The sequence below is a fragment of the Melospiza georgiana genome, chromosome Z, assembly GCF_028018845.1.
Source record: "Melospiza georgiana isolate bMelGeo1 chromosome Z, bMelGeo1.pri, whole genome shotgun sequence".
Taxonomy (NCBI): domain Eukaryota; kingdom Metazoa; phylum Chordata; class Aves; order Passeriformes; family Passerellidae; genus Melospiza; species Melospiza georgiana.
The window spans coordinates 63,180,959-63,198,120 of NC_080465.1; the positions used below are offsets into that span (position 1 = coordinate 63,180,959).

Below are 17,162 nucleotides of genomic sequence, written 5' to 3' on the forward strand. Positions count from 1 at the left end.
CATCCATGTCATCAATAAAAATATTAAACAGAACTGGCCCCAGTACAGATCCCTGAGGGACACCACTGGTGACTGGTCGCCAGCTGGATGCAGCACCATTCACCACCACTCTCTGGGCCCGGCCATGCAGCCAGTTCTGAACCCAGCAAAGAGTGCTCCTGTCCAAGCCACGGCCTACCAGCTTGTCTAGGAGTATGCTGTGGGAGACAGCGTCAAAGGCCTTGTTGAAACCCAAGTAAACAACATCTACAGCCTTCCCTGCATCCACTAGGCAGGTTACCTGATCATAAAAGGTGACCAGGTTGGTTAAACATGATCTACCCCTCCTAAACCCATGCTGTAATTTCCTTTTTATTTTCTTGTTTCCCAAACACAATTTAAAATCACTACTATGAATTTTATTTTGTTTGGCTATGTTTTTTGCCTTTGTAGTTTCCATTCATTCTCCTTTGTCTCCTTGTTATGTTCACATCCATTCTGCATTCTTATCTTTATTATTTTCTTTTTGGTGGCCCAATCACATTTTCACTTCCTCTCTGTCTCCTTCTGCTTAATCCATAGTCTTCTTTTATCTCGTCTTTGCTAGGAGTGTGATTGTATTATTTTGTCCCAGTCTGTTCTCCTTTCTCTTCTGCTCTACCTTGATACTTTAATTTTCATGTCTATTTGTTCAGTGCTCCTTTCTCACCTCTCTAAATCTACCTACTGATGTATCTGCCATCCTGCTAGACCTGACATTGAAGAAAAATCTGTGGACCTGACACCTGGAGCCATATCTTCATTTAATAATAGACTGATCCTAAAAACTTCTCAAAAGGAAATTCATCATGGTAATGAGAAAAGATTTGTGGTATCTTCTTTTGATTTTTTTACTTGTCTTTGCAGAAGCATAAATTTCACAGAGTCCTCAGAAGAAATGTGACATGGGAAGGGCCTATGTAAGACTCTGCCCTGGGATTTGTGAGCCTTACAAGCATCCAAGCAACCACTTGGATAAAATGGCAATACATAGTTCAAAGCTGGCACTTCAAGTTCAAAGACACACACACACACACACACACACACACACACACACACACACACACACACACACACACACACACACACACACACACACTCTCACACACAGGAACCTTTGTGGATTTCAGTCAAAACTTACCCTATCTGTCCTTACAGTTAACTGCTAATTAGGGCAGCACCAGAGGACCTAACAAGTTTCTCTCTTGGAGCTCATCACCTGTAGGCAATGGCCCAAGAGACACAGGAGCAACTACAGTTTCAGAAATTCTCACATTTTCTCTGATCTCCCCTGATGCTTTCCCTGGCTCCTTTGGATGTGAGCACTACCATATATTGTATGCAGCACTTTCAAAAGCTATCGCATTGTAACATAACCAAATTCTACATTACCTCGTATGACATATTGAGGTGATTTTCCTTGTCATATTTTGCTTATTTTTAACATATTTGTCTCTAGAAAATCTAGAAAATTATCCCTTATTCTCACCTGTTTCAGGAAACTACAATAGGTGAGATAGAGAATAGCAGAAATTTGGCAGAAGTGGATTAATCCTAAAATAATGTTTCTTAGTTTTGCAGCTTTATGAATTCAATAAATCTAAAACATCCAAAAATTAGGGAGCTGAAATCACCTGTACTCTTTTTCTTCTATATGAATCATATGAAAACACATGTTTTAAATAAACTGATCTGTTTAAATTCAAGTTTGTGAAAGGAGTTTATAGATCCACTTGCATGGATCTATTGAGTGCTGCAATAATGATTTGTAACATTGTGCTTTGTCAACCCTTTCTGAGATATGTTTGTCTTCAGTGTCTGATCAACAAACATCATGATGCTTCTCATGAAAAAAACCCAAGTTTCCAATCTCTAACAAAATCTGAAATGAGTCAAAACTTCAAGAAGTTCTGGGGTTTACTGAAATTTCACAGTAGTCAAATTTTTGATTTTGAAGCAGACTTCTTCTCCTAGAAAGTAGTCTGTACCTAGATATGTACTTATGAAAATGCATCTAGGACTGCACAGGACATGAAGGAAAAATCTGAATCAAATGAGAATTCCAATGCATTTGATGATGATGTAATGGTCAGAGAAGGTGCCAGTGATGACAGTTGAACGTCCCTTTGCCTCCCCAGCCCCCTTCATATATTCTCAGGCATAGGATGACAAAGGGAAGTCCACGGGTCACATGAACAGATATTGCTGACATATTATACTGTCTAAACTGTCTTCTCTACCTAATCAAATCACCCATCTTTGTCTATCAATTTCTTATTCAGAGGTAATGTTTTTCTCACAGGCCTACCAAAACTCAATTACATTAACCAACTCTATAAAAAAGAAAGATTAAATACAAGGTCACAGGTTCCAATGCCTATTGTCTGTCTGTTTTTCAAACAACATACAGGTAGAACAAGCCTTCAGCACCAAATGGCATGTTTGGAATGAGAATAACTGCAGCATGGTAATGAACAGTACAATTCTACATTTAGTCCTCTGTGTCTGGGAGACAATTCCTCCAGAAATGCACTGCTCAAAGGAAGAGTATTAGTTTCACAGGGTGGATCTACACACCCTGAGGATTTGGTGTGGTCATCTTCTCAGAAATATTAACATGCTTCAATGTGTAGGAATGGACCTAGCAGTGTAAAGTGGTTCTTGCAAGCTCAAAAAGGCTATAGAGTATACAGGTTAAAAGATTTATAAAAGGTTGAAAAGTTTATGAAAGATACAAAATAAAGCAAACTACTTCAAACTTTCTGATTTTTTTTGAAGGGGTCTATTTCCACTTACACTGCCTTTACATCCTCTGGCTCAATATTCTTGTTTCAAATATGTTTTTTTGTTACATATCCATATTTTTACATTATTTCTGGTTCTCCTGGAAATGGAATTGTTAAAAATCTAAGAAAAGAGCTTTTTTTTTCTTTGCCTTTTTATTTTTTTCCAGATAACTCTTTCTGAAGAAGAATGTGGTAGCTAATTTTATGAAGAGAAAAGAGTTTTCAATAGCAGAAAAAAGTCTTCCCTCCTCATTAGCACAGCCTCGACTTCTGCTGGCTAGGTGACATTACATATGCTTGTTACACTCATTCCTCATGTTAGTAAAGTCCTTGGGCACATTTTGTTCTTTTCACCTGCCTCTTTCCTTCTCTGAGGCTGTGTCTAATACTATAAAATGTCAGAAATCTAGCAAGTATGGGATCATCTTTTAAATCATTAGAGGAAACGTTACATCTTCTTACATTTTAATCTGTGATGGTAGCTGTTAACCCCGATTTGAACATCACTGCTTTACTGACTGGACTTCATCTATTTCCAAAGCACATTGTAACAATTTTAAACCTCTGTCAGAGAGTTACAGAGAATGGAAAATTCTGGCAGTCTTCTGACAAAGGTTTTAATATTTTGATGTACAAAGCCTTCAATATAAGTAAAATATCTGGATCTAAAAATAAAACGCCATTAGCAGGTGGTCAGTATATTTTCAAGACATTTGTCAGGTATGCAAATATCACACAAAGCTTTTCCTGCTCTTTGAACCACTCACTACATTGCCATTTCCTGACACATTCCTTCCTAACACATGCTGAACACAAATTTTATTACTGACCCATATGTGGTATAAGACATGAAATGTACACAAAAGACAGACAATGACTGTATGTTTCACCAAATGGTCATGCACACACAAGAAGATGCTATGAGTGTGTGCTGTGCTGCAGTGTGGTGGGCTATGCTAGCTTCTGTGTCATGTCCACATTCTGCTTCTGCTGACAAAATTAGATGTGTTCTTTTAAAACGTTCAACATTCTTATTAATTCACAACACCTTTCATTCAAATTAAAAGAGTTCATACATGCAATGTGCAATGTGCAATGATCATTATATATATAAATAATCCCTGTCCTTGTCTTGCTCCTCTGCTCCAGTAAGAGCACTCATATGAAGAAGGAAAGTAAGCATTTGTGATGCAAGTGCTTGGCAACCGTGCTGTAAGCTCTTTAAAGACTTGAGAATACTTTGAGCACCAATAAAAAGTCAGTTAACACCAACAACTATATCATGTGAAAGGAAGGCCATAGTGCAAACAGAAGGAATGAAATTAAATGAATATTATAAAACTGCAAACATGAATCTGGAGCCAAAAGGGACAAGCTTTAGGTAGGATTTTTGAAGATTCTGCAAGTGCTGGTAGAGGCCCTTTATATGTAATATGAAGTAATTCTAGATCACACTTGTTAATGAGAAAACATTGTTCTGTGTAATCACAAAATGAGTGAAACCCACGGCATGTCAACCTATTGGACTTTGTTTGAAAATGATTAACAGACCTCAGATCAAATGTATTATCTGAGTTGCTACATTGGTAATTACTCTAATCTAACCATCTGTGGAGTAGCAGGAATGAATATTTTATGACTTGTAGCTTCCAACGCACATTTTGTAGACAGATTTCTTTTATATTTCTGGTTCAAGGTACAACTGATGTGCCTATTGCATTACTCAGGAATGCTCTGCAGAAATGGTAATGAAGTACATCTTAGCAAATGACCAGGCCATTCTACAGCTCTTTGGAAAAATAGCTTGCTAGTGTCCAGGAATGGTATAATTGCAGAATTTGCAATAGGTAATCTCTAGTAATTACTTCATTTATTTCCTTTCTCTGCTAATAGATTACATCATCTGTTTGGTGACATACGAAGTTCTTTTTCTGTATTGACCACTAGTACTTCCACAGGATGGGGAAAAAATAGACTAGCTGCACTTCCACATCTTGAGTGATCATAAGATATGCATTCATTTTGAAACCAGTGACCATACTGGTGAAAATTATTCTGCCTTTTTTTTTTTTTTCTCCAAACAGCTTCTTTGGAAACATTTCTTTGAACCATTGTGACCTATTAGAAAGAAGGTCTAAGTATACAATATTTTGGAAAAAGCAGTTGTAAAGGGTATAAAAAATTTACAATGCACTGAAGACTTCTCAGGCATCAGGGAAAAGAGAAAGAAAAGAAGAAAGTCCTTGTATTCGTTCTGAATAAAATTTAGCATTGAAACATAGCACTTCAGAATGACTCCAACCAAGGAATAGTGTAGACAAGATGACATTGAGGGATGCACATGAACTTTAGAAAAAGAATAATTAAATCAGAGGCTGCAACATCATGGCAGACTGTGTCCTGAGGAGGGATGCCTAATGTCTTTTAGTTATTTTTATAAAGATAATCAATTAGACTTCATTGTTTTAAATGGATTTTAGGTCTCAAAGACAGTAAGGACTTGTATGATATTTAGGAAAATCAAGTCCAAACTTGAAAAATCCCACATAAATTGCAGTTTTTCTGTGTTAATTCTTAAAAGACAATTCCAATGTAAATTATAGCTGTTCAGAGTAAAACTTGCATCTTTTGTTCTAAGCAGATAACCATATCCTTAGGTCATGGAGTCAGGGTTACAGTGAGTGCCCACTGTATGAATGTGAGGCACCAGCACGCTCTTGGTGCACACGAAGCATGCCAGGCACTTGGGCTGCAATAGACCAGTGTGCCATGTGTGGGCCCTTACCCCATGCTCACTCTGTTCATCACCAGCAGGGCTGTAGCTGCAGCCCTGGATGCAGGTTTGGGCTACCCATGAAGGATGAGGAGAAACTGGCAAGGATCCAGAGGAAAGATGCATATGCCTAAGGAGGAGAGTTCGAGACAGCAGTGCTTGTTTAACCTTTTGAAAAGGAGTCTAAGGAGTTATCCTATACCTGTTCTACAACCTGCAGTGATGTTAAAAAGGTGTCTGAGCCATATTTTTCTTGACAGGGTGAGGTTCTCTGAAGGGAAAATGTCCAAAAGTAGCAGTTTGTTAGCTTCAGATAACACGCTGGTGATGGGGCTGGGGAAAGTTTGTAAACCTTTTGCTGGAGTCCTTATAGATTGGAGTAGGTTGAATATTAATATAGGAGGAAATCAGCTAAATGAAGGTTGAATATTAATTACTGAAGGTCATCAGCCAAATGAAGCTATAGATAAACTTACTCAGCATTGCAAATACTTCTCTTTGAGAAGAGACTCACACTGGGGACCTTCAGAAGTCTGTTCCAGTCTATGTGTAATCTGTCATTCTACAAACAGCTGTGAGCTGTCTTGTGTCCAAGGCAATGAGACAAAGTTTAGTCTCTTGAGCAGTTCCAGAAGCAGTGAATCAGAAATCAGTAAACTGGCAGTGGTGGATTACATCAGCCTGACATGCTGTGGATCCCTTCCTGCCATGGAACAGTATAAGGAGAGCCCAGAAATGGAAACACAGCTGCCCTCCAATTTCTGCATCTCCCTATCGAGCTGGGGCATTTTATTGTGTTAAAAATCTCTATACCCTTATCCTGAGAATCTTCTGCTCATTAATACAATATTTCTGAACAGTATAGACTCCATATTTCAATGTAAAAACTTTTACATGAGCTACTGAATTAACCATGTAATGCTATATAAATAAACTCTATGGCAGAGATAGTTACAAAGATATCTTTCCTTCCTTCCAGTGTATATCTTCAAGTGATCTCTGTTCCTTGAAAATTCTGCAAAAAGTCCAGGACCCAAATATTTTTTGAACTGGAAAGCAGAAACATTTCTGATTAGATTACTTTGAATATTTCCTTTTGATCTTAAAACACTATTAGAAAAGTTCTTATTTTCAAAATTTCATGCTTCAAAATGATGCACTTTGAAATTCCAGGACTTTGAGACAACTTGAGGCTCACTTCAAGAGATGGTTGCTGGGCTGTGTTAAAATAGTCTTCCTTTGTGAAAATAAGAAAAACCTGTGCTGAGCATTAAAGCATCAAATTAACCTCCAGGTAGTTGCTCAGCTGAGTGACTCTGCACTGAACTTGCAGGCTCAGGGCCACAAATGTCACTCTCTGCTTTTCTAAAAACTATTTTTTAGTTCCTGAGTATTTGCTAAGGACAAAATAAGAGTAGTACAAGTGGTAAAACCTAAAAAGGTAGTGGAAAACAGAATACTCGATAAAATATTTTCCCTAGTGTTTGTAAGGGGCATAATTGGAGATTCTTCTTCTTCTTCCTATTATTATTCCTGTTCTTATTCTTATTTTATAGTACACTGATTCAAGACATTGGATACTGCTGAATTACTAATAATGATGCCATATTAGGAATAAAAAAACCTAAGACTAACAGAATTATCTGACATATTTAATGATCCAATTTAGTCTTAAGTTTTATAAAAGAGACTGCCACTACTGTAGTCTATATGAAGGGAATGCCATTTTCTGAGTCTTTAATATATGAGAACAAGTTTAAAGCTTGAACTATATGTGACCCCAAATATCCAGCAGAGCTATCACTGCACTGGAGAAAAACAAAGTTAAAGCAAACGAAAACAGATAAGAAGAAATGACAAGCCTAGCGTGTCAAACTCAGGCAGGCTTAAAAATAAGAATAAAATCTACTTTCAGCACTACTGTTGAGGGGCAGGCTGTGAAATAAAAAGTTATCAATTGTTTACGAGTTCCTAAATCTGTTCTGTTTTCTAGAGCAGACTCTCTTTTTTAGTGATTAACTAAAAATTGCACCTTTTCCTGAGCCTCTCACAAAGAAAATTGTGATGCTGTCAGTATTTTTCCTCACTCCACATGCTTGCCAGTGGAATATGGTAAATAAAGACATACATGCATGGCTGCACAGACTCCCATTTGGATAAAAATCCCTTGGCAGCAAAGCCCAGTCATGCACAGGATGGAGGATCTACATTGCTCTGCTATAAATAAGGGTAAAGAAAAGCATCAGAAATTGGCCATCTGTTTGGCTGACCCAACAAGGCAGGTGGTCTTTCTCATCCATATGGTCAACTTCCTAATAACGAGAGTGTGGGCAGGACTCAGTCACCCTCTTTTAAAGCAAAGAAAAACAAAACATTGCAGAAGCATTCTGGATGCCACTGAACCAAGATGTACAAATCTTATTGGCAGGCTTCTTTTTGAACAATTTTTTCAGGTTTCTATTTTGAGGAAGTGCTGTGAGATCCAAGTATCTTTGTGTTTATAAGAGAGAAAGGGAGCGAGTGGTTAAATGGTGGACAGTCTCTGTCACAGAGGAAAGTGAAAAGGAGGGTGCTTACTTTTGTTTGTGGGGCATACTGCAGAAAGAAACCAGAGAAGAGAAGTTCTTAATTTTTTTAGATGTTTGAAGAAGTCGAGCAAGCATTTGACTTGAACCACCAAAGTTTATAGTTTCATCCATCACTTTTTAAAAGATAAACCTCTTGACCAAATCTGAATTTAGTTAAATCTCTCTAAAGAGATTTATTTTTTAAGATAAGATTTTACCACCATAATGTTGTGACGTAAACTATAAAAGCTCACACATTTCTTTTAAAGGCCTTCAAAATAACTGCTGTTTATACCACAATCTTATGTATTTTCATGATATGCCATTTATGGCACACACACACAAAAAAGTGCCTTTTTGCTGCTGGTCAAGCAAGGATTAGATTACACCATCTTCATTTTCTAAGGAAGCTCCCAGGCATGCACCCACTGCTTATGGTGCATGCATTTTGTGCATATCTATATAGTACTCTGAGAAAAAACAATGTAACTGTGATAGCCTAAAAACAATAAGCCTGTAGTGAGTGGAGTTCATGCAGTGCTGTTGAAGGCTGTAAGTGGCACAACATTTTAATTTAAGGATTGCATTCATCATACAGAAAACTTTATCAAGCATGAAGAGCATTCTGATTTCTGTTCACCCAATTGTGCCTGCCTGTAATTCCTTGGCATCTGATGTCTGAGAGCTAAATGCTTTTCCTAGTCTCATTCCAGTTTCACGTACCTATGTCACAAAAAGTTCCACCATTCCTCAAAATTGCGTGTTTCAAGAGAGTTATTAGCAGAAAGGCTGCATATGATCACTTTTGAAAAACTAGATCTGTTTTATTCCTAAAGAAATCTAATGGAGGCACAACACTGATGTTAATTTGCAAGACCAAAACAATAATTAAGTCACCATCTCAAAGCATGTGTACACTACATCAAGCATCAAGAGTGGGTACACTACATAAATAATAATGTTAGTAGTGAGATATGATATTTTATTTTATCCATGCACAATGCTTACTTAGGTGATTATTTTTTCTTTTAGGTATGAAAGTAGTACATGAAAAGAAAAAAAATATAACTTTTAGAGAAAACTGGGGCTTCAGTCTGGTCTGATGTGATTTCATCAGAGTTGCAAAAGATGAAGTGGAAGGAACACCTAGGTTCATAACTCAGCTTCTGGCTTTGGCTAATGACAGCTGCCTAGGAGAAACTAATATACACAGTGCAAAGATATAGCAGCACTTTTATGGAACGCTCTCACAGCCTATAAATATCAGTGTCTCTTCAACCTGCAAAACCCTTTTAATAAAAAACTCTCCCTTACATTTTGTTACCCGTTTCTGTAACTGTACTAATTTCACCTTATTCTTTACTAAATGAAGGAGAACCTAACTGTACAAAGTTCTAAGGAAGAGAGGCTACCCAAGACCTCAGCAGAATCTGAAACTTAGCAAATACTGCTTGAAACTTAGCAGAAACAAATCCAGTTATTTCTGCTGTGCAGTCTAAAACACATTGCACTCTTAAATATAATTTTATTTTCTTTGTTCATTATTTGCTTTCCTTAGATCATGGTCACCATAGACAGTAGAACCACTCCCCCAAATGTGCAGAATTATTGCTTCTTTAAACTGAGTGGTTTTTGCAATTATAAAGCAATACAAGCAACATGTTACTCACTTGTATTTATCTTCTGAAGTGAAATGTGCTTTTCCAGGTGTCTACGAAGCTTTACCTCTGCTCCATATTTACCAGTAGTACCATTGTCAGCCAAAATAAAATGAGAATGCATGCTGTTGAGCACTGTCAGCTTGCTCATGGGATTGGACATCGTCTGGTATGGTCGGACCACCTGCATTTTAGAGACAGAGGAAAAAGAAGGTACACTTAACAGAAGAGCGTCTGAACTAAATAAATTACAAGATATGAGCTGACAAGATGAAACAAAAGAAAAAAAAATCAAAATTAAAGTACTGCACTTGAGTACTACTGTCTTTTGTGTGTAAAGTAGAAAATGACCTTAACACTTCCCTTTCAGATGCAGATGTGGCTTAAAGGGTTTTCCATGGTAATCTGTTTCAATAGTATCAATGTTCACTGCTTCCTTTAAAATCCAGCTAATGCTCCAAAGGTCTGGGTGCCTACACACACACTGTACACCCTGTCTGATGCTGACTATCTGGACAGCTGGTGTAAAATCTCACCTTGCTCTGACCAAATTCTTTGATTTGTCCTTCACAGACCCCACCCAGCATCATGCCTCCAGTGCCGGTTCATGCAGAACCACCAGCACAGGAGATACACAAATACAGGTGAGTTCCCCTCCTGGAGAGGTGTATACATGTTATTACATCCCATTTTCAATTTTCTTGGAAAAACTATTGGCCCACTCCTAGCATCAGTGAAAGGGCAGTTGTGTGTGTTGACAACAGCTCTAAAAATTTTCTGTTCAATGGGGAGCTTGCTTCACTTCCTTTGATTTGACTTCATCAGGAGAAACTGTGCAGCAGACTGAGTAAATTGCCACAGAATTATCCCACTCATAGCTACCAGACAGACCAAATAATAGCATGGGGCCACATTTGGCTGTCAGCTGCTTTGGTGGGTGTCTATTGACATAAGCAAGACTGTGCTAACACAGCAAAAGAATTGGTGTTGTGTCAAGGCATTCTGACTGATACTTCAAAGGGTTTCTGGCAATACTATTCCTTGCCTTTCTTATGTATGTCTTGTCCTTTTGGAGAGACAAAACAGAAAATCCCTAAAATGAAGTCCTAGCTGAAGAAGTGATATAAGGACTTGTTAGAAAACTCAGCTGAGCTATCCTTCATTTGCAAGGAATTTTCTTCAGACTTCTGATATCATTAAGTTTTCAGATCTAGTGCTTTTAATGCATAAATATGTACACTCAAAATCTGACATAGATGCTTGCAGACAGAAATATAATAGGTTATTGATTTATTCCTAAGCTTTTCTCTCTCTGTAATTCTAAAGACATCTCCAGCTGAGACACAATTCTTTAAAAATAATATGTATTAGCAATTCTTTAGCCAGAGATCTCTCTCTATACATTATTTTCATTTGCAAATGTCTGTCTAAGTTTGATCAATTCTTAGCCAGCAAGGAGAAATACACAAACTTCTTTAGCTGTTATAAACTGTCATGTAAAGGGTACTCTGTGAGCTCTTTGTCCTGCAAAAGGAGCGAATAGGTCTGAGTAGACCTGGAGGGCAGCTGGCCAACAGCAAGGGAGTGCACTACACTCTGTGAGAACAGGTGATAGCTCTGGCTAAAATTTTTCTAATGCTGTTTCTTTAGGTAACCCATTCACAGCAATTTATTCTACAGCTGCATATGACTCAACAAATATCAGTACACTGCTGGAATGTGTTTAATAGCTAGCTTCAGATACAGAAACCATGTAGCACATGGCACTGTCAGAAAGAGAAGGAAGGTTCTTTCTCGCATCCCTAAGAAACAAATAAAATCAAATTAAAACAGCGCAGATTTTCTACACTGTTATCTATCCCAGGTCTCAATAAATGGACACCAGCAAGGCCTTACAGAAGAGGAGTCCCTTGAGTTGCCCATTCATTGTATGAGTACAGGCCACTGTGCAGGAAATTCTCCTGGCAGCTTGTGGTTTGTTCCTGAGAGTCACAGCTAAAAAACTGTGACATCTTGATCTGCAGCTCTAATGAGCTGCAGTACTGAAGCCTTCATATATTGGCTCAGTAATGCTGCTGCAGGACAGATTAGGAAGCTATGCTTTTGTTCTGCGCTTAGGTACAAGGTGAGTTACATTATTAATAAATTTAATGGATGCAAAAATGAGACTACAATTATTTTCAATTGAATTGTTCACAGCATGCACAATTCAACATCTGAATTATTTTTTTAAAAAATAAATTTTTCTTAGACCACACTGTGAGACTTTTCCTGAGAAAAGGGTAAACAAAATCTTCAGGAAGTAAGAACACACTAGGCTTTGAGGCTACTTCCTTGAGGTTACTTGCTCTTCCACAACGCTCAGCAGATTTGTGACTTCTGACTCTTGCAGTTTCCATTCCTCTGTTTTTTTTTCAATCCCTTGCATTTTACAAGCAATTTAAATAGTTGGGAAAAGCTATGACTTTAAGCTGTGCTCTCACCCTCTTTTTACAGATATAGAATTGCATGACAGTTTGGGCTGGAAGTGACCTTAAAGACCGCTGACCATGGGCAGGGACACCTCCCACTAGACCAGATTACTTAAAGTTCCATCCAACCTTCCAACAAGAATAGGGAGAATAGGGAATAATGTCCCTTGACATCTTCCTCTGTGGAGTTGAAAGGAATAGCTAGTGCTCAAGACAGTCTCTCCAAATAGAGTTTAATGAATGTGACAGCAGCCATGCCATGAAGCAGTATTCATGCTGCATGAGCTGAGGGAATTCTGTCAATAGGTAAGTGGCTGGGCTGACCCCAGCCCTTGCCTTTGCACCCTGAGGTGGCAGCAAGCTTGAATGAGAAGCATTGCTGTTCTCCTTAGATTCCCTGCAGGCACATGACACTGAACATAGAAACTTGAAAAATCTCTCAGGGTAACTCACCATGACAACGAGCCTGCAAGTGCCATGTGAACCAGTGCATGAATCTGAGCAGTCTATGTGGAGGCAAAGAGTTTGTGACAAACAGTGAGCTCAAAGTAGTGATGGAAAAAGAAAGAGATGCATGCCTTGCTTCCCAAGGAGTGGCAGCTGTCGTTCAAATCAAGCCATTTCTGCAGCCTTGTTCCTCTGGAGCATACCAGGGAACGGAGTAGTTCCCGATTTAATGCAGAGGTTCCTGGACCTTTTGGTTCATGCTCAAAAATTCTCCACATATGCTACAAATATGGCACTCTGTATCTTTGACCCTGGTCTCCTATTGAGGTGACTTGGAATTAAACCCAAATGAGGACTGAACAGACCCTGAAAATAGAGACATTCATACTACAATGACTTACAAAGTGAACTCTTTTAGAAGGGAGAATGGTTCAATGTGTAGGAAGAAACTTGTTTATAATCACAGTTTTCTACAAGACTGAGCAAGCCACTTTGCTTTCTCAGTTCTATCAGAAGATATGGGGAAATAAGGCAACTAACTCCCTTGTGTCCTTTGTTTCTAAATTAGAATCTGAGAGTGTTAAGAATTGCACTATTTTCTGATATATTGCTTTCACAGTACTGGAGTAAGACATGTATCTTTAGGGATCTTTAAACATCACAATATAACAAATAGCAAACAGCAATAATATTTCCTTTAACTTGGTCAGTTTTCTTTACGACTCTGAGGAAGTCCCCCAGGATTCCCAAAGGCTGACTGACTTGGAAGGGCTGGTAAACACAATTAAAGCCCTCAGCTCTGGCTCCTGGATCCATAAGGCTGAGGCATTAGCAGAGGAGCCCCTCTGCTGAGCACAGGGAGGCCACACGTGCTGGGGCACCTGCAATGACCACAGCTCCCCCTCTGCACCCCCTGGCCCTCCAAAACCCATGACCACAACAGTCTTCTGCCTCTGTCTGATGCTGGAAGGGTATGTTTTCATAACTCTTCAGTTCTGATCATAATTTAACTAGACATAGTGCATATAGGCATAAATCCACATTGATGCCAGAGTTCATCAAGTCTTTTACTACTGGTAGACTTTTTCCCCCCCTTGTATAATCCTTTGTGGCCTTTGTTTCTTGCTTAATGATGATTCATTTTACATGCTGAGGGTACTATTTACGTTTCCCCTTCTTGGTTCATTTCACAGCATTCACCTCTAATGAGCCAGTCAATATAGCACACTTTGATTTTTAAAAAGCTTCCAAAACAGCTTCCTCACCAAATGCTTCTAAAGAAACTGCATGCATTCAATAAGAGAGAAAGTCCTTTGAGGCATAAGTAACTGAGGAAAGCTGGGGGGAAGCGTGGGAAAACAGTGAGAAGGAAAAGGTAATTTTTGTGAAGGCTCTTACTAAGAAGATTTAGTGACATAAATGGCCTACCTCAAGCTGTGTAATATTCTGTTTGACATAGGTGTAAGGGATTTGTGATTGATTAGAGGGTGAAAAGCTTACAAATATTTCAGTGGACTAAAGTCTTCATAAAACAGGCTGAGGAGGTAATTAAATGGAAGATGAAATTTGATATCAGTAAGCATAAAGCAATTTCATTACATGTGCATCAGAGACGGATAAAACCAGAAGTGCTTCAGCATTACATCATGCCATTGATCAATAATTTCATAAAACTATTTTGGCCAGGAGGTTGAGAGAATAAATTTTATGTTGTCTATCAAAGGTAGAGTTTGAAATATTTTTGTCTTAGTGATGACCCTGTAATTGTAACCCTACTGACATACTTGTGTCTGCCTTAATAGAAAACCCTACTCAAATTAGTTCTAACTTTATATTAAACATTTTTCATTTTGTATCTGATGATCAGAGTAAGTTTTAAGTCTTTTATGATGTAATCAGAAAGGCTTTTTTTAAAAAAAAGTTGTTTATTTTAAAATAAAATTACCATAAAACTTATTGGTTTCCTGATAAATTGAAAGGATATTTAGAGGAATGCATAGCTTAAAGAAATCAAAAGTCAGGGGAGTTGCTCTCTTGGCTGGAACATCTGGGAAATCAAGGGTATTTTTAGCTTTTTCTGCAAAAGAAGGCTCCAGATCCCCTTAAACAGGCAGTGACTGCCTCAGAACTGAGGTAAGTTTGCAACAGGAGGAAAAAAGTAATAAAGGAATAGAAATGTTTGAAAATTCATGGCTAATTTTAGGTTTTTCTTAACTTTGTTCCTGTTATGTTTCCAGAACCCCATGCCTAATCACTAAAGACTATATATTTGAAAATGATGTGTACATTACACTTCTTTAAGGAGATACAACACATCCTTGTGATTATCTTTTACTGCTAATTACCTTCTCCACTGCACCTCAGAAGAGCTCATTGGTGACTCAGAATTACTGTGGCAAACTCTGATCATGCCTTTTTTTGGGGTATTAGAGCACCAAACTCCATGCTAATACACTTCCCCCTAAGAGTTGCACTTTCATAATGGATTGCAAAAAATTCCAGTTGGATAATTTTCTTTATAACTTCATTGTAACTTCCCTGACTTAAGAGATACTTGAATCTTCTTCCCCTTCCCAACTTGGACATGGATACAGAACATACAGAGAAGAATGTGTTAGGCTAATGAAGACCAGGAAGAAGTTCTTCATGCAGATTTAAAACTCCTCCACTCACAGTTAGTCACTAGTTCTCAGACAGATTTCTTAGGAATGAACCAGAAGAGAGAACAAAAAAGGTTCAGAAAAGTTTCAGATAACAAATAACCAGTGCAGACGAACTATTCATTCATTTAAAAATCGAGGAGTTAATCTTACTGTATTACAATATTAAAAGAGAAGAATGATGTGAAAGAAGAGGAGAAACACCCAGCCCTGTCCTTCAGAAAGTGGCTAAAGGTGAATTATTTGAGGTCGCTCTTATCTACAACACCCAATAGGACCTTTCAAAATTACATCAATAAAAATTTGTGGAGGGAATATATTCTAAGGAGGATAGCCTGAAATTTTGAATTTGAATTGAAACCAAGGCATTATAGTATTGCTTGAAAATAAGCCAGATTTCAAGTTTTGCAATCAGTATTCTCTTAAGCATCTTTCTGGGTTCATAGAGTTCTAAGGATGAAGCTTTAATATATTTTTAAGAACAGCTTTTAATGAATTGCCCTGATAATTTATTTTTAAATAACATACAGTACAGAATTTTTAATGCTGCCATGGCAAAACCTGCCATCAACCCTAATGGAAAATCTGTGTATATATTGACTTTTTGCTGCAGATAAGATTTCTAAGAGAAATTGCTAAGTGAGAGATGGAGAGGACAGGAAAAATAACTGGAAGATTTATAGATATTGGAGGTCATCCATGTCTATATAGGTCTTACATCTTTGCCGATCAGATCCTCTTGGTTTTCCACAATCCCCCAGGGAGCTATACCGATGGTGCAGATCTTCCCTCGAGATTTTGAGGCATGATCTTTCAGGGCATCTCCAACATGCCGAATGACCCCTGGCAAAGAAGGAGCATAAAACAGAAATTTATAATTATGTCTTTTTCGTTCATTATCACATGGATTTTGTATAGACCTGGTTTTTTTTAGGGAATACCTGTGCCTATCATTACAATTAAGTAAAACTATAAATACAGTCCTATTTCTTATTATTAATTTCCTTGAATCTGTTTTATTAAATCCAAAAATTATGAAATGAAGTAATAGGAAAAAATACACAGCTTTAGAAAGAAGAATGGAAATGCTGACTGTTCATTGCCGCTTATTTGTCTGCACTTGTGCTCACATGTGCATGCAAGCATTTGTGTATTTCCAGGCACAGAAAGAAGCATAGGAATTAATTGTGCTCCCCGCCCCCCACCCCCCAACTCCCTCAGAAGTGCAGCTCGTACACAAATGCTCCCAATCAAGGATGGAAATGTGAAAACATCATTATGCTACTCTGTGATGAAGCTATTCTGCCACTCTTTCCAAACAAACTCAGTCACCTGAGATAGCTCCCAGCAGAGTATTAGTACCCACCCTGGGAACCAGTGAAAAAACAGAAATTAGTACAGAGAGAATGGCTACCTCCCAGCATTCTTCCAAGGGCTTCTTGCTTACCCTAGACCAGCTTTGGCAGTGTTTCAGTAGTATCTCTGTGCAAAGGACAAGTGCAATTTCTCCTTTTTTTAAAATTAAATAATCTTTTAAATTATAATTTAAATATTTTTAATTATTAATTTAATCTATGTATTAACAACTATTTTTAGAATGTGGCTGCACTGAAGCAGACCTGTGGGTTTGCTGCAGATGGTATCTGATTTTCAATTGCTGAGTTTCCATGTTGTTTAAATTTCACTATTTCAAGATGACCAGATAGAAATAGGATTGATAGGATTTTGGTTTTAGTTTTCTGAACTGTAAATGACTGTAAATGTAAGAAAACTCCCCATAAC

At 37.9% G+C, this 17,162-nt stretch overlaps 1 protein-coding gene across 3 annotated transcripts in view; it reads right to left on the reverse strand.

The window, feature by feature from the left end:
• Positions 1-17,162, reverse strand: part of TRPM3 (transient receptor potential cation channel subfamily M member 3) — a 386,409-nt gene that overhangs the window by 106,162 nt on the left and 263,085 nt on the right. For all 3 annotated transcript variants that reach the window (XM_058043663.1, XM_058043665.1, XM_058043664.1), the window contains exons 5-6: positions 16,099-16,223; positions 9,815-9,986 (exon numbers count right to left, since the gene is read on the reverse strand). In XM_058043663.1, the coding sequence (XP_057899646.1) occupies positions 9,815-9,986; positions 16,099-16,223 (297 nt within the window). The remainder of the gene's footprint in view (positions 1-9,814; positions 9,987-16,098; positions 16,224-17,162) is intronic.